The sequence below is a fragment of the Cyrtonyx montezumae genome, unplaced genomic scaffold, assembly GCF_038088225.1.
Source record: "Cyrtonyx montezumae isolate F1298 unplaced genomic scaffold, pur_monq_1.0 scaffold_13, whole genome shotgun sequence".
NCBI lineage: Eukaryota > Metazoa > Chordata > Aves > Galliformes > Odontophoridae > Cyrtonyx > Cyrtonyx montezumae.
The window spans coordinates 37,001,445-37,021,835 of NW_027071859.1; the positions used below are offsets into that span (position 1 = coordinate 37,001,445).

The 20,391-nt window shown below is 38.9% G+C and overlaps 1 protein-coding gene across 1 annotated transcript in view; it reads right to left on the bottom strand.

Annotated features, from left to right (window-relative positions):
- Positions 1 to 438: 438 nt before the first annotated feature.
- GPR63 (G protein-coupled receptor 63) overlaps positions 439 to 20,391 on the bottom strand; it is a 28,421-nt gene continuing 8,468 nt past the window's right edge. Inside the window, exon 2 of the mRNA XM_065731157.1 lies at positions 439 to 2,666. Coding sequence (XP_065587229.1) covers positions 1,263 to 2,522 — 1,260 coding nt within the window. The 5' untranslated portion in view covers positions 2,523 to 2,666 and the 3' untranslated portion in view covers positions 439 to 1,262. The remainder of the gene's footprint in view (positions 2,667 to 20,391) is intronic.

Here is a 20,391-nt window from a genome sequence, read left to right on the forward strand (position 1 = left end):
AAAAGGGAAAAATAAAAATCAATGTAAAGTAGCCTCAATGGGAAAACAGGAATGCATCTCTAGCCCTAGCAAAATTTGCTGGCATCCAGTCATTCATTATTATTAGATTTCAGTCTAATACTTAAACTGTAAAACAAGCAATTAGGATTTTCTCCCCTTCTACATAGACTAGGTCCTAGATTTAGGTACGGTTTGTGCTATCCCTAACTCTATCTGCATAACCTGACAGCATGACTTCAGCCATACAGAGCATACCTAGCCTTATAGGAGTTTCACACAGAAACAGTGTTATATCAACACAGAGTGAACGGTAAGCACGAAGTCACAACTCCTGATAGCTTTTTCAGGCATATCACTAGCTTTGGGTAGCTTCTAACAACTGAAAGTAACTACAGCTACCTCTCCCCCCTCAGACAATTTTGAAATGAACTTTTTTTTTTTTCTAAATACTGTGTTAGCATATAAACCTCAGGATACGATATTTTCACTCCTTTCTCTCCCTCTCTTTCCTATTTTCTCCTCCCAGCTCCCCCCAAGAACTGCACAGTTGTTACTTCTGAAAAATCGTTGAAAAGAAGCAGATCTATGACTGTAATTATAGCTACAACATAAGTGGCCCTCCTAGAGCTTACATGGGATTTTCACTGAAATTCACCAGTATAAAAGAAACAATAACATTAATGTCCTTTCCATACAGAACAAAATATTCCAATGAAAAAAACTACAGCTTTTTTTTTTTTTTAAAGTGCACAAAAATATTAATGGAAATATTAAAAATGAAAAACATTTTATAACATCACCATCAAAACCTCCTAAATATTGTTAAAATTAAATAGAAGTTATCTAATGAGATTTTTTGGCTCCAATATATTGGCAGAAAGCAGCAACATTTTTCAGAAAAATTACACCAACTGAATATAATGTATCTTAGCAGCATAAAAAATTCCTACAATTAGATACAACTGCAGGCTTAGTAAGCATAAACCTGACAAAACGTTTCAAATGCAATTTTTTGTTTAAAAGAATGGATTTCCATGGAATCCCAGAGGTAACATTTGTTATTTTCTTTACATTGTATTCTGGTAGTAAACCCAACTACAATCAATTACCTTCCTTTCATCTTTCCTCCCAAAATTGCACAGAGTACTGGAAAATTTTATCAAGTTATAAGATATGGCCACACTGAAGAAGCCGTATATAATAAAACAAAAAGCCTGAAAACAATCCCAAACAATAACAATCACTGTCATACGACCGCAGCTTTACACTACCGACCGATGTTCCCCACACACATAGATGGCGCTGGGCCGAATGCGCCGCCTCGTATGGCCAGGTAGCTGTGGTAAAAACTTGAAGTATTTAGGCATCAAGTCTAAGCATGCATCATGAAACTTCTTAATCCTCCAGTAGTAAATCAGTGGGTTCAGTGCAGACTTGAGGTAGCAGAGCCAGAGGAGCCAAGTGCTTATCTCAAAGAAGTTGTGCTTGTAGTAGAAGTGGCTGTTGAATGTGGCAATAAGGCTGTAAGTGGTGAAGGGCGCCCAACACACTATGAAGACAAGGAACAAAATCAAGATGGTTGTGAAGGCACGAGTTTTAAAGCTCATATCGATATTCATCTGAAAAGGTCTCTGTAAGCTCATGAGACCAAGTTTGCTGGCCTGGCTGAGGCATATGCTGTCAGGGTGGCTATGGATACGAACTGCATTGTGGCGGACGGTGTTGAGTATGCCCATAAAAGAATATAGCATTACCAGGAACGGAATAAAAAAGGAAATTAGCAAGATAATTATCACATATGCTTGGTAGCCTGGGCTAGTAGAGTAGCCAAAAACACACTGAGGTGCTCTTGAGGGTATCTGCAGATTAGGATTCCCTACTGATAATGGAAAAGCAACAACAAAGGACGCTGCCCAGGAAATAACAATGAGAATCTTAGCACGGCATGGTGTCAATTTATCTTGCCTCTGAACTATAATAAGAAATCGGTCAATGCTAATGATAAGAAGAATTGCTACCCCCTCTATGACAAAAAGCCAAAAAAACATGGCAGAGACTCTGCAGAATATATCCCCAAAAATCCAATGCGTGGTAATGATTGTTATCAGAGCAAAAGGCATGTTCAACACTGCCAGCAGCATGTCTGCAAAAGCTAGGCTTGCTAAGAGAATGTTTATTGCAGATCGCATAGCTGCCTTCTGGTAGACCATGAGGCATACAACAAAGTTTCCAAGGAAAGAAACCAACACAATAAATATCATAGCAGCAGAAAGTATGATCTGGAGGGGCAAACTCAAGCTCCTGAAAACTTCTTGTGATGGCAGGACAGCCGTAGTGTTTACCAGAAAAGTACTTCTCTCAGTGGTGAGCACAGCACCTGAACTATATCTCAATGGCTGCGTTGTGCCACTACGAAGTAAGACCTGGGGAGTGGTAAAATTCGTGTAGGCATTTTCATAAACAATAAAAGTAGCATTCGATGTCCCAGAACTGGTTGGTGTCAACATTGCTGAGAAAACCATCGCTTCAGGAAGAATGAAAGCAGAACCAAAGGTCTTCAAGGCATTTCAGCTTGTTCAGGCAGTATCTTATTCCATGTCATTTATCAAATCTGAATTAAACATCTGAAAGCATCAAAGCTCTTAAATTCATGTCTGTACTTCCATCTGAAAAAGAAGAATTTAAAACAAAACAAATAAGATTCTCTAAAATCAATCAGAACCATATGATAACTTGCTTTCCTTAATGACAAAAGTATCCCTAATACATTTTTACACTTTAGACTGACACCTTTTACTTAAGCACGCATGAGAGGAGTATAGTAATATTTGGTCCTTTTCTTAAAGATCCTGCTCCAGTAGTCTTGCTAATATGGTAAAATGCTCTCATTCACCAGGCTTCTCTCTACAATAACCAGGACTGGAAAACTTTTGTGCTCAAAACCAAACCTTACTGATGAAGAGTGAATAATTCAAATTAGTAAAGAATCATAGAGTTATTTAGATTGGGAAGTCCTACAAAGATCATGAAATCCAACCTATCAAGCTGACCTACCAAATCCAATTGCTAAACCAACTTTCTTAATGTCCATCCACAAATCTCCTCCAGAGATGCGGACTTCTCCACTTCCTGAGCAGCCTGATCCAATACTTGACCACCCTCTGCATGAAGAAATTATTTATGCCCAGTCTAAACATCCCCTAGGAAAACATGAGACTATTCCCTCATGTCCTATCATTTGTCACCAGAGAAAAGAGACCAATAGCCTCCCTTCTGCAACCTCCTTCCAGGTTGTTGTGGAGATCAGTGAGGTTTCCCCTTATCTCCTTAAAGTCCAGATTAAACTACTCATGTTCCCTCATCTGCTCTTCATTACTCTTATTTCTAGTCTGTTTACCAGCTTTGTTACTCTTCTCTACAAATTCTATAGCAATTTAGCATAGTTCTTATAAAGAGGGGCCCAAAACCACAGTACTTCAGGTGTACTACAGTGCCATGCAGAAAGGGACAATCACTTCCCTGGTTATGCTGATCATGCTATTTCTGATGCAATCCAGGATGCTACTGGCCTTCATGGCAACCTGGGCACACTGCCGGCTCACGTTCAGCTGGCTGTCACACAGCACCCCAGGTCCCTTCCAATCAGGTTGCTTTCCAGTCACACTTCCCCAAACCTGTTATCACTGCATTGGGTTGTTATAACCCAAGTGCTGGACCCACCAGTTAGCTTTATTGTATGTCATGCAAATAGACTCAGCCCATCAATCTAGAGTATCCAAACCCTCTGCTTGAATCATAGAATCAACAAGGTTGGAAAAGACCTACAAGATCGTCCAGTCCAACCATTCACCTATCGCCAATTGTTTTCTCTAAATCATGTTCCTCAACACAGCATCTAAATGTTTCTTGAATACCACCAAGGTTGGTGACTCCACAACCTCCCTGGTCAGACCACTCCACCTCCTGACAACTCTTCTGGAGAAGTACTTCCTGACATCCAGTCTGAACTCCACCTGGCACAACTTAAAGCCATTCTCTCTAGTCCTGTCACTAGTTACACTAGAGTAGAGGCCAACCTCCAGCTCACTACAACTTCCTTTTATGTAGTTATAGAGTATAAGGTCTCCCTGAGCCTCCTTTTCTCCACACTGAACAATCCCAGCTCCCTCAGCCACTCCTCATAAAGCCTGTGCTCCAGACCCTTCACCAGCTTCGCTGCCCTTCCCTGAACACTCTCCAGGGCCTCGATGTCTTTCTTACAGTGAGGAGCCCAAAACTGAACACAGTACTCAAGGTGCGGCCTCACCAGCGCTGAGTACAGGGGGACAATTACTTCCTTGTTCCTGCTAGCAACACTGTTTCTGATAAAAGACAGGATGCCATTGGCCTTTTTGGTCAACTGGGCACACTGCTGGCTCATGTTCAGCTGAAATGTTGAAGATCAACAGTACCACCTAACTTGTTATCACCTATAAACATACTAAGGATGCCTTCAATCCTCTCATTAAGATTGCTGATAAAAGTATTAAACAAAACTAGCCCCGTTATTGAGCCCCGGGGATCACCACTGGTGACTGGCCACCAACTGAACTCCATTCACAGTGACTCTTTGAGTCCATCCATCCAGAGAGCCCTTCATCCTTCAAACTGTACACTTGTCCAAGATATGAACAGCCAGTTTCTCCACGAGAATGCTGTGGCAAATAGTATATTGCTTTACTAAAATTCCAGGTAAATAACATCTACAGCTTTTCCATCATCTACTAAGTGGGTCATAATGTCATAGCAGGAGATCATGTTAGCCAAGCAGGACCTGCTTTTCATAATGCGTGCTGGTTGCTTATGATCACTCAATCGTCCTGTACGAGAACATTTAAGATGATATGCTCCATAACCTTCCCTAGAGCTGAGGTCAGACTACCAAGCCTGTACTTAGATGGATTCTCTATCTTTACAGTATCTTAAATAATGCAATAATAATCTTAAATAATTATTATTTAAATAATCTCATAACTTCATGATTTTGCTTTGAAGTCAACTACATCTGGAAGTGTTAGTAATATTTCCAAACAACTTACATAACACCAGTATCAACTACCTGCCTGTTTGCTAGGTGCTGAAAAACGAGCCCATCTGAGCTTCCCAACACATTACAGCATCCCTTGTTTCAAGTCGGCCAACAGCACCAAATGCCTCAGGAAGAAACACGTAAAACATCCTAACCTGCTATTTATTATCAAGTAACTCATCCACAGGATTGGAGTATTCCTCAATTCGTTTTACTGAGTGACTGACTCACATCAATGTACAGGAAACTAATTCTTCCTTAGTTGCTACAAACAATCTCCCTGCAGCAAACTAAGTTTTTAATGGTCTAGACGTGTCTTTATTCATTTATCTTGGTATCCCACATAATTTAACTGCACATCCTCTTTTTTTTTCCCCTGTAAATTTAACCCTCAGACACCATGCTGAACTCCCTCCCTCACTGTTATGCCGATACAATGCAACAATTCCTTTTAGAGTTTACAGGTACTGTCTTATGCATTTATCAAATATTCACTGCTCTTACAGACAAATAAGATGCAAAAGAGCTCTTTACAGAACTGCTCTCTATCTTGGACTATTAAATTAACTACCCACAGAGTACTCTGGCATCTGAACAAGCTGGAAATCAGAAGCACTCTATGTCTTTTTAAAAAATCACCACAGTCAGAAAGATAAGTGGGATTCCTCACATTGAATCTAAAGAATAGCAGCAGACACTTCAGGCTGTTTTCATGTTTTTAATCAGAAAAGAGATACAGACTTCTACAGAGGGCACTTGATGTCCTCCATCCCTGCACATTATGACAAATCTGTGATACTAATTTGAGATTCCTGTGCCTGATAACAGAAATTCTACTCAGAGTATCTATGCAGGTTCTGTTTGGTACCAACTCTAAGCACAAGTGAAAGGAGGAAGGAACGCTTTTAAGAAATTACACAAGAGCCATATGTTTCATGTAAGAGCAAAAGCTTACTTAGATCAAAAGAATAATATGTCAGTAACAAAGAAATTAACAACAAATATAATGTATGTCACCAGGCTGCACAAATTCTTGAGATTCAAATGCAAACCTTCTAATGATGCTGCCAGGAGTTAATAAGGAACACAAGCATTACGGCCCACTCCTCTTATTCCATAGCCTTTCTATTCCTATTCTCTTCCTATCTGCATGCTTAAGATCACTAGATGGTTTCCAGGCCTAGACAGCCTTCAGCATTTTTTTTTAAGACAACTAACCTGCTTTTCTTCACTTCTAATTGTGCCACAAGGAGATATTATTAACACGCTGGTTTAATTGAGTCATACAAATTCCACTTTATCAAGGTCCTTCTCCTTCAATGGGAAGGGCTACTGTTAGCATTTTCTACTCCACTCTGTTATATATCAAAGAATGTTAAACTTCAGAAGAGTATACTATGCTATGCAAATTAATATTTTGTAAAAGTGTCAATTACCTTTGTTCTAGATTTTCCTTTTTCTCCCCTTTTCACTTGAATTTTTTATCTCATAGAGGGTACTAGAGAAAGCCTCAGTGTTAATTACAAACTAAAGGAGAAAGAGTAGTCAAAACTCTTTGTGGGTTTTTTTTGTGTTTTTTTCTTTTTCTTTCTTTTCTTTATAAACCTTTTTTTGCTAGGTATCTAAATAAACTCTGTAACCAATGGTATAAAAGTTAAACATTTTGCTGGGACAGAGAAGAAAGGATTTTTTTTAGCAACGAGTGAGAAAATCTCACCCGAAGTTCCTTAAGACAAAAACGCTGAAGAAGGAAAGAAGCAGTCCTACAGGGACTGTAAAAGAGCATAAATTCAACAAATACTTCTGGACTTAAAAATCACAGTGTCATAAATGAGATTCCCAAAGGCAGTATCTTTCGCTCTGTAAGCAATAAACCAGAAAAAGTAACTTTTGCATTTCTGCTTTTTACACAATCTCTCTACCAAAGCTCTAAAAGCATTGCAAACTCTCTCACATATAATAATCAGTTTAAAACAGGTAACAAAAGGAGAAGTGGATAGTTTTTCAGTGAAAAAAGATCACCAGAAAGGTCTTAAAAAGAAAATCTATACTGGGTTCAAGCAGTTCAACATATTGTAGGAAGAGGGAAATGTGAAACCATGACATTTACTGATGATGAAAATAAACTGTTTTTTCAGAGTAATCTAATAAAAACAAAGATTAACTAAAAAGAGGCACAGAGGGAACTCATGATTGTTAATGGCAAGGTAATAAACTGCTACACAAAATTCAGTGTTGCTAGAAGGAAAGCTATAGAAACAAGGCTGTCTGCATAGCAACAAATGCTAAACAATCACCATCCAGAAGAAGTGACAATAATCTGCTCTAAGAAAACTAACCCAAGTGTTCAGAACTGTTAGCAAAGCGACCAAGAAAAGCAGAAGCTATCCACATACACATTCATGACACCTCTTATCTTCAGTGCTTTGTTCAATTCTTTGTCTGATCTAAGTGACTGAAAAAAGGTACGACAGGATTATTATGGAATTATTAGTGGCAAAGGAAACCTGAATGATCGCTGTCTCATAAGTAGGAGCAGCCAAAGGAAACAACTGTCCTACAATAGTGAAAATATTAGCCACAGGATTTTGTGGATGCCATAGAACTTCTGCAAGTTCAGAAGGCAATTTAGGAGATAATTCATGTGATCTTAGTATAGATGTCTATATCTGGAAAACATTAATCACTCTGTTTCTCACACCTGACCACAAAGGCTGTGGGACCACTTCAGACAAGTTAGTTATGGTCTTTCTTGGGTATTACACTTCATAGAAGTCATTAGCATTCAGACAAAAGGAACTCTTCTGTAGCAGTCACATATATATTTAGTATTCACAGGGTTTATGCCATGAACATTCATTCAATCATTAAACATGAACCTTGTATTTTCCCTTTGTCATGTATCCCTCTTCCTACCCCCTCAACATATCAAAAACTACATAAGGACAAAAATTTCAAATGAAAGAAAGGGACCAATAACGTAACTTTATAGGCATTACATTTCAGTCCTCACCTGCTTTTTGAGAAAGGCAGATCCTTTAATTTCAAAGCCAGAGTCATTGCTGAATGTATCTGCACAGCTTGTAAAAGATCACTGTGCTTTGGTAATTTAAAAAGGTATGCTTTTTAATGATGTAAGTACTCACGCAAGAGGCAAATATCTTTTTCTCACAGCACTCTCACTTTTGGACCATGTACCCTCACCAATTCTTTTCAGATGCAAAAAAGCTTCACACAATCACTTTTTCCCATTTCTGCACTGAAAATTACTGGGCATGCACATTTCCTCTAAAGCAAGGTTCTCACTCATATGCAACTTTCTTTTTATAGAACATAATAGACAAAATTATTTCAATGAAGTATACACTTACAGCTAAATACCACACAAATTTCATTCATCAAACATAACTATTACTGGAAGTATTGTGTCTGTTTTTAACACTTTTAGAAGCTAAAAGGTAAAAACATTTCTGTTCAAAATCTGGGAAGCATGCTCAAACAAAAATCAAAGATGATATCTTACATGCAAAGGCATCAGTCAAAACCAGTAATCCCATCATAGCCAAAACAGGAAACTTTTTACTTGTAAAAACAGTATCACAATAACAATTATGTTTGATGTAGACCAGAATATGCTATGATGTGCTGACAGAATGTTCAGTGATTTATTAAATTTATCTGCTAAAATTAAGCGTATTTCCAGTATTGCCCAGAATCAAGATCTGATCCAGCATGCAGAAGTTATCTTTCTTCAGAAACTTAAAGCTCACGCAGTGCCCAGTAGAGTAAATCTATTTTCTGTTAACGTGCCAAGTAACCACAAAAGGGAACCCACTGCAGCTTTTTATATCTGCTAAAATTTTGAAGTTAAACGTGGCAAAAACAACTTATTAAGACAACCATAAACAAGTAAAATATTATGAGAATACTAAAACAGTCAAGTAGGAGGGTCAAGGGCTTTTTTTTTTTAATAAATAAATATATATATATATAAATAGAAAGAAAACAGTAAAAATGTGTTCTGTGATGCACCATTATGGAACAAAGAAACCTAAAACCTCATTTCAGTATGAGTTGAACATTGTTTCTCAAGTCATTAGGTTTAAGCAGAGACATACTGGAGTGGAATGCGTTGCACAGCAGCCAGTGCAAAGGGTGAATCAGGGCACAAATCAGCAGGGACCATGTTTCTCCTAGTCCACTGAAAGGAACTAGCAGTTTTCAGTTGTAACACATATATACATGTCCTAAATTGAAGCTAATCAACTATACTGCATAGGTAGATGACCCACAAAACTACTCACAAGAAGTATTAGCTTAATTTATAGTTTTCCTCTTTTCCACTCTATGAACACACTGCAGCACTTTTCAAAGGGAAGTACAGTGGGGGAACAGCCACCTGTTTGGGGTCATTAAGTACAACTAATTGACCTCTTGAGAATATTTATTTCTATCCTTAGTTCAGAGAGCCATTAACTGACAAGCAATGCCAACCATGCAAGTCATTATTACTATTCTAAATCACAAATATGCAAAATGGAATTAATAATTTTTTATTCTTGAGAAAAATCATGTTCTCGATTTGTAGGTCACATGAAAGGACTTACAAAGCTGCAGATTCATTTCTAGTCCCAGACTCTTTTCTATTTCCAACTTTCCCACATGTTCAAACAGTCACACTGACAATTTGTATGTTGAATAGCTAAGTGAATACTCTTGAAGAACTAAGTGAAATGTAACAGTAAATGCTGAAAATACTATTGAAAGCGTGATCTTCATTTATATCCATTCCATCTGGTTATTAATATAAAACTATTAAGTTAGATGCTTCCTAAATACTTTGGTTCCTAAATTTTAAGTGGAACTTCGGATTTTACATGCAGTCACTACATACCAAATTTGACAATAGGGAAAAAAAAAAAAAAGGATATGAATCCAGACAGCTTTCTATAAAGAATAGGAATCATAAGTCATCTTGTGCTGTTCTGCTCAACAAATTATTCCTTCTCCAAATAACCTGTCCAAACATATATACATATAGTTGACATATTTACACAAAGAATAAGAACAGAACTGCAACAGTTTTTCCTGTAATAAAGCTTTATTTCTTTATTGGGAAAGTAGAATACTGTGTATCCTGACAAAACACAGATCACATCTCTGTATTTTGCAGAAAACACAGATCTTATGCAGAACAGTTTCGTTAAGCAAATTGATCCTCAGGTCTCATCTGTGGAGCATCAAAATCTCAACATTTTATATTGAGATATTCCAGGACCAGTGTACCATCCTGTTTTAAATCCTGTTAAACTACACGCTTAGTCTAAAACATGAGAAACGTGAAGTCAAAAAATCCAAAGACTCTCAGAAGAAATATCATTTAAACTCACTGAGTACTACCGACCATCAAAAATAAGCTGAAGTGTTCCCCAAATAGCTAAGATATCAGAGTAATGGTACTGGAAAAACAAAAGGCAAGAAAACAGGTCTGGAGCGGAAGAGCAAACAAGAGGAAGCTATTTGTTCCCCAAATAGCTAAGATATCAGAGTAATGGTACTGGAAAAACAAAAGGCAAGAAAACAGGTCTGGAGCGGAAGAGCAAACAAGAGGAAGAACAGGAAGAAACAGGATCTTAGCATTTCCTCTATAAGCTCTAGAACCCATCAACCATCAGCTATCATCAAGACTATTATGTCTCAAGTAGCCAAAATGATTTTTGCAAAATGGGCCTACCACCACAGCTAAATGTTGCATATTCAATCATGACATTCATGTTGCTAAGAGAATCAAATTTCAATGTAGCTTCTCCACATACAATCAGAAGGAAGCTAGAAAATTTCTACTAGCCTTGAAAGTTGAGTATATGTCATCTCAAAAGATACCAATGGCCTGACTTATTTATAAATATTGTTTTCATATAAAATCAAAAGAACAAAGATATGAGACATAGATGCTTGTTTTTAAAAGACTACATAACTATCAATTTCTTTCAAAGCATTAATAAGTCACCTCCATGCTGGAACGAAGGACAGCAGGATCTTTCATGAACAAGCTTCTAAATAATTGTACACGTGGGCTGGAGGACAAACCAGAGTTTATAGTGACCTCCTAGGAGGCAAGCACGAGGAACAATTTATACTTGAAGACCACTCCTAACAACCTGGCTCCTTCAGCCACTGCAGAGCTGATTTTGTGTACGTTCAACCAACTTAATAGGGACTTCAAACATTCAAAATGTAAGCCTGATTTACCACACAGGCGCTTGCTGAGAAATCTGCTTTCCACATCACAAACCCATTTAGGTAGTTATGTGTTAACAGTCAGAGGTTAACACTGTTTCCAAACAACTTTCCTTTTCCTCCCCCTACTCTAAGTGAGTAGTTGGGCTTTTTGTATGTTTCGTTATTTGTTTGATAATGTGAACAGAGGGGAAAAGCTCTGTAATCCTACACAGTCCTGCAGTGAATTTTAAATGTAAAGATTCCAGTTCCACTACCCAAAGCCTTCCCAAGAGAAACTCCCCAGCCCTGTAGCAGGAGGATTGATCTGGATTAAGACAGACCCCAGCAAGCCAAGTTAACACTTTCACACTTCCAGCCTGAAGCTGCTGGTATACACAGATCAAAGCATAAGAGCATGTCCCAGATCTGGCCTCAGTGTACTGCGAGGTACTTAATATAGATCACATTAAAGACAGTGCTGTGCAAAATTTGTAAACACTGATGATCATAGAGGAATTTGCATCTTTTCGGGTCTAATTCAACTCCTCAGGCAAGGAGCTGTCATTTACAAAGAACAGAACCAAAACTACTGAGATCTAAGACACCATTAAACTTAAAAACATTTCCCACAGCATTTGGACTACACTAAAGTCTTAGCAACAGGTTACCTAAGGCCTCAAAATTGTTATGATTTCTGTATGCTATTGCTTTTTAATGAGTTGTAACTTCTGTCAAGTACTTTACTGGTATTTCTCTACATTTAGTTGCACGTAGTCCTTGGTCATTTTTCACATATTTTTCATAACATAGTTCTGGCTTTTTAATTCAAGCTTTACTCCAAAATCTTAAATGTACTTAAGTACTGAAAGTTTCCTTTCTCCTTCAAAAGAAATTGAAAAAAAAACAAAAATCAGTCTATCAAAAGATTTTAGGCAAGTAAAAAAAAAAAAAAAAAAATCTGTTGAGTCACACAACTTTAACGTCTGTCCTAAGACTATTTTAGTTTTTCATATACAGCACCTTCTGTAGTAGATTATCTAACTGAATGTAATTTCATCTTCACATACCGTAAGTTAGAGACGTACAGGTTCTCTGAATTAAATTGCTTGTACCTCCTTTGTAACGTTGCAGCACACTCAGTACACTTCTGTACAGTCTTCTACTAATAGGGGAAAACAGATCTTCTGTTCACTTCCATATTAACATTAAAAATTTCCCAAATGCAAAAGGTCAAAAGATTAACTTTTTAGAAACAGTAACACTGTCATCAACAGTACTTTTATAATGATGAAATTTATAAAGCTGTCTCTCCTGTAAGAATAAACTTGATTTTCAAGTAAAATCAATTTAATGAAAACTCTCTTTTTTTATGGAAGGATGCAGAGACACTAATGGATAAGTGATTAGCCACACTGATAAGTGATGAGCCAGCATTGTGCCCCTGTGGCCAAGAAGGCCAGTGATATCCTGAGGAGCATTAAAAACAGCATGCCCAGCTGTGAGACCTCTACTCCACCCTGGTGAAGCCGATGTGTCAAACTGCCTGAGGGTAGGGAGGCCCTTCAGAGGGATTTGGATAGGCTGAACAGCTGGGCTGAGCTCAATGGGATGAGGTTCAATAAGACCAAGTGCCGGGTCCTACACTTTGGCCACAATAACCCCATGCAATGCTATAGGCTTGGGGCAGAATGGCTTGAAGAATGTAGAGAGGAAAAGGACCTGGGGGTGTTGGTTGATGCTCGGCTCAACATGAGCTGGCAGTGTGCCCAGGTGGCCAAGAAGGCCAACAGCATCCTGGCCTGTATTAGAAATAGTGTAGCCAGCAGGAGCAGGGAGGTGATCATCCCCCTGTACTCAGCTCTGGTACGGCCGCACCTCGAGTACTGTGTTCAGTTTTGGGCCCCTCACTACAAGAAGGACATTGAGGCCCTGGAGCGTGTTCAGAGAAGGGCAACAAAACTGGTGAGGGGCCTGGAGCACAAGTCTTATGAGGAGCGGCTGAGGGAGCTGGGATTGTTTAGTCTGGAGAAGAGGAGGCTCAGAGGAGACCTTATTGCACTCTACCACTTCCTGAAGGGGGGTTGTGGTGAGGAGGGGGTGGGCCTCTTCTCCCTGATAAATAACGACAGGACGAGAGGGAATGGCCACAAGTTGCGCCGGGGAAGATTTAGATTAGACCTCGGGAAGCATTTCTTTTCTGAAAGAGTGGTCAGGCACTGGAATGGCCTGCCTAGGGAGGTGGTTGAGGCACCATCCCTAGCGCTGTTCAAGAAGCGTTTAGATGAGGTGCTAAGGGATTTAATTTAGTAGTTGGGTAGAGAGAGTGATAGGAGGATGGTTGGACTAGGTGATCTTATAGGTCCTTTCCAACCTTATGAACTTATGAACATCTGGAACACTGTGTCCAGTTCTGGGCTCCTCAGTTCAGGAAAGACAGGGAATTACTTGAGAGAGTGCAACAGACAGCTACAAAGATGTTTAGGGGCCAGACACATCTCCCTTAGAAGGAAAAGCTGAGAGACCTGGGACTGTTCAGTCTGGAGAAGACTGAGAAGGACCTTCAGTGCTTCCTAAAGGCTGGAGTCAAGCGGATGGGGACAGGCATTTTTGGTGATGACCTATGAGAGGACAAGAGACATAAGGAACAAACCAGAACATAAGAAGTTCCATACAAACTTGAGGAAAAATTAAACACTGAAGGTTGCAGACCACTGGAACAGGCTAACCAGAGAGGCTGGGGAGTGTCCTTCTCAGAAGTTATTCAAGATCCACTTGGATGCTTTTCTGTGCAATGTCCTGCAGGGAACCTGATTTAGCAGGGGCTGGACAAGATGGTCTCCAGAGGTCCCTTCCAATGACATTAAAAAGGTCACCGAATTTGTACTCTCTTCAAATTGTGAAGCCCACACCAGGTTCCTGAGATGTGGGTGAGTTCCTGGAGCAAAAAGGTCAGTCCTGATTATGCTTTTCCACAGAGACTCAGCTCATGCTACAGTCATGTTCTGCTTCTGCCCAAGAGGCCTGCTGATGCCCTGTAGCTGATCTGAATCTTGCTTCTTGGCATACCACAGAATCACAGAATTGCAGGGGTTGGAATGGACCTCAAGAGATCACTGAGTCTAGTCTCCACGACAAAGCAGATTCCCTACAATAGGTCGTACATCTAGGCATCCGGACAGGTCTTGACTATCTCCACAGGAGACTCAACCATCTCTCTAGGCAACCTGCTCCACTGCTCCATTACTCTTACCATAGAGAAGATCTTCTCCATGTTTGTATGGAAATTCTGTGATCAAGTTTTAGGCCACTGCTCCTTGTCCTACTGCTACATCACACCAAGAGCCACGCTGCTGCTTGCAGCATCCTGCTCTGAGAGCACTCAAATGTTGTCCAGATAAAATTTACCTGAAAGTTAAATGAAGATTTTATATTTTAAATATGCATGTGTGTATACACATGCACATACATCTTTGATAGTTACTACCATCTCAAATCAAAAACACTTGACCAAATACTTGAACAGTGGCTTGTGTTCTTTTCCAGATTTACCCTAGCTTTGTTGTGATAGTTTAGCTCAGATTAATAGTTACATATTAGACTGTTATCTTATTTTTCATAACATGGAAATAGACTAAGTATACTCTTAATTATTTTCAGCCGTATCATCTAATTGTTTTAATGGCTTCAGAGTAATTTTTGTCTCATGCCAGTCAACTAAAATAACACTTTCAAGTCAGCAAATTCACATCTAAGAAACAATCCTAGTTTGACATCAATCAATTCCATTCATAGTACAGATCTGAAAAATTGTTAAATTGAGGGTTTACATTTGGACAGTTCAGGGTGAGATGACATATCACAGACATTGAGATCCTGTGCAATGCAATCAGAAACAATTTCTATATAGATGAGACTGGCAAGGCTTGGAAATATTCCATGAATAATGAATGTTTGCTGGTTTTTTTTAATAAAAACCAATGTAATTTTTAAAGTATATACTTGTTTTAATGTAACAGAAGAGGCATTGCTACTTAATTATTTGATCTTTTTAAATAACAATGCGAAGAAAACAAATATCAATTGAATAATTCAAATCTTTTGTAGGAGCATTCATTGTAAGCACCTTATAATTTGCTGTTGCAAATAACTTAATAGCTAATTGAGCGACTTTCGCAATACTTGGTGGTTTTCCACTACTTAGGAACTATTAAAATGTACACCAAATTAGTTGTCTCCCAGGATACAGTTACAGCATTTTGCAGTCCACAAACCAAACAGGACGAGACATCTGAATTTGTCATAGTCGGCAGGATCCACTCACTGTTAGAAGTTCTGGAGATTACCTTGTAGCTTTAAGCCTGAGAAGGTATGAGGAATACAGACACTCTGCTCAGGGGCAAGAATGTTGGGAAGTGACCTCTCAACTACATGCCAGGGAGGCTGTAAGCCAGGAGAGGTATGTGCAGTGGCAAACCATAGCTGCCCAGGAAACGCCAGTGCTTTATTACAGCCCTGTAACTGAGAAATTGAAATAGAATAATGTATGCCCTTTGCCAGAGGGAATGGCTTGGGCTCAGAACAATTTGCATGATCCCAGTCCTGCAGAGCAGAAAACGTGTCTGGGAGAAGCCACATGCAACCATGATGCATGCTGTACTACGAGTAGGGTTAAGGACAGCTCAAAAAGACAGGTATTTGAACAGATGAGCAGAAGGATAAAAATATGTGTGAAGTGTATGTCTGACAGGTGGAGATCAAGTCTTATCAGAAGGTGAGGCACAGGGATGTTACAGGCCTGGAATTTACTTTGATATCAATGACCGAGCAGTACACTGGTCCTTAACTCAAAGAGCTGCTTATTGGGCTGGGAACTTGGTTCCCTTGGATAAGAGAGATTCAGTGTGTACTGAAACCCCAATTGTAAATCATTTGACAGAAAGCATGCAAAAGGATGCTTGTCTCCAAGTGGTGCATGATAGATAATTAATCTGGGAACAGCCTTCTCCCTTTGTTATTAGTAGTCAATCCCAGTAGAGTGACACCCCTGATCGAGAATCTGATAGACTCTTTGAACATATAAGTAGTTAAGTTACAAAACTGCTTGCATGATGTGTTGTCCCGATGAGTCAGGCAAGATAGGGAAATCAAAAAGAGCCCATGATCCAGAGAGAAATAGCTTGGAAGGATGGGACTCAGAGGGAGCATTATTAAATGTAACTCTGCCATTAGGAGAACAGAACAGCAAAGAAATCACCCTCCCCTCTTCTCCTTAGAACAAGGAGACACATTATGGGCTGAAGGTATCCAGAATGGGATCTCTCAAATTTGACAGAAGGCCTGCATACAGTGGCATTAGAAAAGTTTACCTCAGTGTGGTGAGGTAAACAGAAAGTATCCCCTAGGAATGAGCAGACCCCGTGGGGAAAGAGAAGGGCAGAGCTAGGACTGTATGGATAGATCCCACGTTTTAAACAACGCATGTTGGGCCAGTTGCAACCAAGCTGCTGTCTGTAGTACAGGAAACCCAGCTGACACTGGAGCCAAGAATTATCATATGCAGAACCAGCATCCTCAAGGACTATTAGCATTAAGCATTAACGTTTCTGCTTTTAATTCCAAAGGACTTGTGTGAATTCAGACTGTAACAACAAGAACTTTTGCAGTTTATGGTGTGGGTTTATTATCTTTAAATACATAACACCAAGAACTGAATTGGTGGAACATCTCCTGCATGAGCACCTGCATATGGCTGACTAATTTATCTGCCTTTTGTTTGCCTGGTGAACATTCAGATGGTGGTATTACTGACATGTTTTCAAGGATCGCCTAACACCATTCTCCCTTTTACAAAATTAAACTGTACCAAGAAATTTCAACATTAATGTTACAAACCTAAATTCATACGACACAGAAACTATATCTGAAGATTTTACTTCAGAAATGTCTATTTTTCAAGTAGCAAATGTCTCATGGGCAGAAACATGTTTTAGTTTTGTTAATTGTACCAAACCACAGGTGACTATGGAGAACAGATAATTGGCATGTAACGATATAATAAATATAACCTGTGCCAAAGTACATTAATTTTGCCTTTGAGGTGGTTTTTGTTCTGTGGAACCACAGTTTACACTCCGGTGTCAGCATACTCTACAGGTGGCCCCTGTACAATTGGTAGAGTTATGACTCAATTGTGATGTGAACATCCTCCTTTATCAAGCAAGGTAAGGCCTCCAAAACATATTCTAGATTATACTTGTAATCCACATGTTAATTTATCCTCTCATAAAGAGGCACTAGAATCAACGTTAAATTTGATGGAGTTCCCAGGATTGGTAGTACACACCTATAGGCAACTGAAACACACTGCCTGAGCTTTGGCACAAGGATTGAATTGGAACCTCAAAATCTATTGCATCACTTAAGGAAGTGAGAGAAATGAAACAAAGCATCACAAGGTAATTGACTGGTAGCAGATTATTTCTTCTTGTGGCAAGATTTTGCAGGGATGTGTTGTTTTAACATATTTAATGAATCAACTACCATCAAAAATTATCTACATTACATTCACGACATTATTCAATATCTGCAACAGAACAGAGGAGGGTGGCTAGATATAAACTTACTTGTTTTTGGACTTTCACTCTAAGGATGGTTAGCATCACTCCTACAAACAGGAACTGTAATCATTATGTTGCTTCTATTTTATATTACAATATCATATATGAACTCCACGCCTGGTCATTCTTTTCTATTTTTTGTGCATTAAGTACAAATCAACATCATCAAAGACAAACTGTAAAATGTTTGAGCCACAGTGTGGAGGCCTGTGCTATGATCACAGAATCAGAAAAGACCAAGGCGTTGTTTTAAACTATGCAACTGTTAAGCAGATCTCTTGAATGCTGGATTGATTCCCTGTTAAGCTTTTTAAGATTCGTGGGTGGTGAAAAGAGCTTGTAAATATTGAAATTCTTATTTTATTTTCCTGTTTGTAATTATTAGCATAGTATTCTCATAAGTTATGATCTACAGAATATTACATTTCTTACTTTTTTCTCTGCATCCTCTCTCTTCTTTTGCTCCATCTGCTATAGTCATATCACCACAGCCTATGAATCATAGATCCTTAGAGTTGGAAGGACCCCATAAGCGCCAGTTAGTCCAACTTCCCTGCAATGAATGGAAACAAAATGAAGAGTCTGAGCCATGGGTTGGACTGTAGTCGACCAGTGAAAAACATTTTTTCTGTGGTATATCTAGAATAGTCTCAAATGCTTGCAAGGTAAGACCATCACCATGATGAACATGCTAGAGGCTGAAAACACGGTCAGGTAAGAGAGTCCTGCAACCAATCTTGCTCAGACCAAAACTTCTGTTTACTTTTACATTTTGACTGCAGACTTGCTGATGGCAAACTTGTTGATGGTAAACACTGTAAATCCAGCAGGCACAAAAAGAATGCCCGAGACAATAAGGTGAGAACTTGAAGACTTTGGTACCTTAAGGGACTTCAGAACTCCCAGATGAGCATTCTCATAGACCAAACAACCCCCCGCCACTGGCTGGGCACTAGAACCTGGACCGGTGATGCTTTTCTCTTTCTGTCTCTCTCCCTCTTCACCACTCCCCTCAGTCTCTTTCTTTTCCCCTCATAAGTACTTCAAACAGAGTAATAAGCCTAACACACAATCTCTAATTTGACTGCAACTCCTCAGAAACTGCTGGAAAAAAATTAGGCTCATACTCATTTTTTGAAAGAGAAGCACACTGACAAAGTTAGTAACAAAGTTATGGGCAAAGTGTATAGGAAAAAAAAACGTGTGATGATGTTTATCATCATCAATGATAACGAAACTGGAATTAAACTCATGCCAGTATGCTATATATAAATCTCTAGTCCCTAAAACATTGTTTGCGCTAGAACTAACATTACTCAGTACAAGACCTTGAAAAAGATAGCTATCAAATAGGAAGTGATGTTCCTCATATATTTCTAAGACAAAAACATTAACTTTAAACTACTTGATAAACTATCAATTAAAATTTATTTTTTTCTGCCTTTCTCTAGGATAGATGTGAAGTAGTTGTCTGATCTAATCATTTTCTCCTTATTTCTATTGAAAACACTTTCCTACTCCAGACGTCAAGCTTCTACTAGCAGCTCTTACGCACTCTGAGGTGAATGAAAATAATAACATTTTTGCCTACCAAATCACTGCTTTTTCTATTTAAAATTTTTAATAATGTATTTCCATATAATCTCTCCAATAAAAGCCAACACTATTACACATCATTATTTTGTTTACAAGAGAAAAGATTCACTTAAAGAATCTTTTGATTCTTTCTGATCTGAATTGCTCCAGCATACCTGACTAAAGCATGGCTCTCATCCAGGTTAAACCACCAGTCTTAAGAGCCACAATTAAAGTTTCCTAAGGGCACTCCGCAACAGCAGTTAATGTGATCCACCAGCATACTTATCTCCTTCTTGATGCCTTTTCCTGATTTCCTGCAGTTCCCTCTCCACCCAACAGTCATTCAGGAGAGGAGAGAGACTTCAAGGAAAGATGTAATGGCTCTTCCTGGAAGGAAATAGCCACCCGTACAATTAATCTGGCTCAATCCTAAAATTCTTTGGAAAAAGGGTACTTCAAGAGGAAAAGTAATGATTTAATATCCTTAACAGCTGGACTCTGTTCCAGGCTATTTCTAAGTGATAAGACAGTGGCAGGTGCATGCTGACAGTACCCCTATCAATGCAATAAAGCCAGCCATATGACAAACATGCAGGGAAAGGCTCTAGTGTACTTAATGTCATCTCCTCCAGTTACCTCTGTTGCCCACCTGGCTGAAAAGACCAGAAACTCTTCTCTCCAGCGTATTCTAAATAACAGTTCTAATGCTGCATGTTGAAGAGTTTTAACACTGCTGGAACACCAACTCAATTTCTAGAATGTGTTTTATCAAAAATTTCATTAATTAATGTACAGACTTTATAACCTGTACATACTTTAAATCCTTCCTTAGCCTTCCATTTCCTATGTAGCCCATAAACTATCTTTGTTCAGTAAGTTCATAAAAATGAACTTTTTTTTCAGATA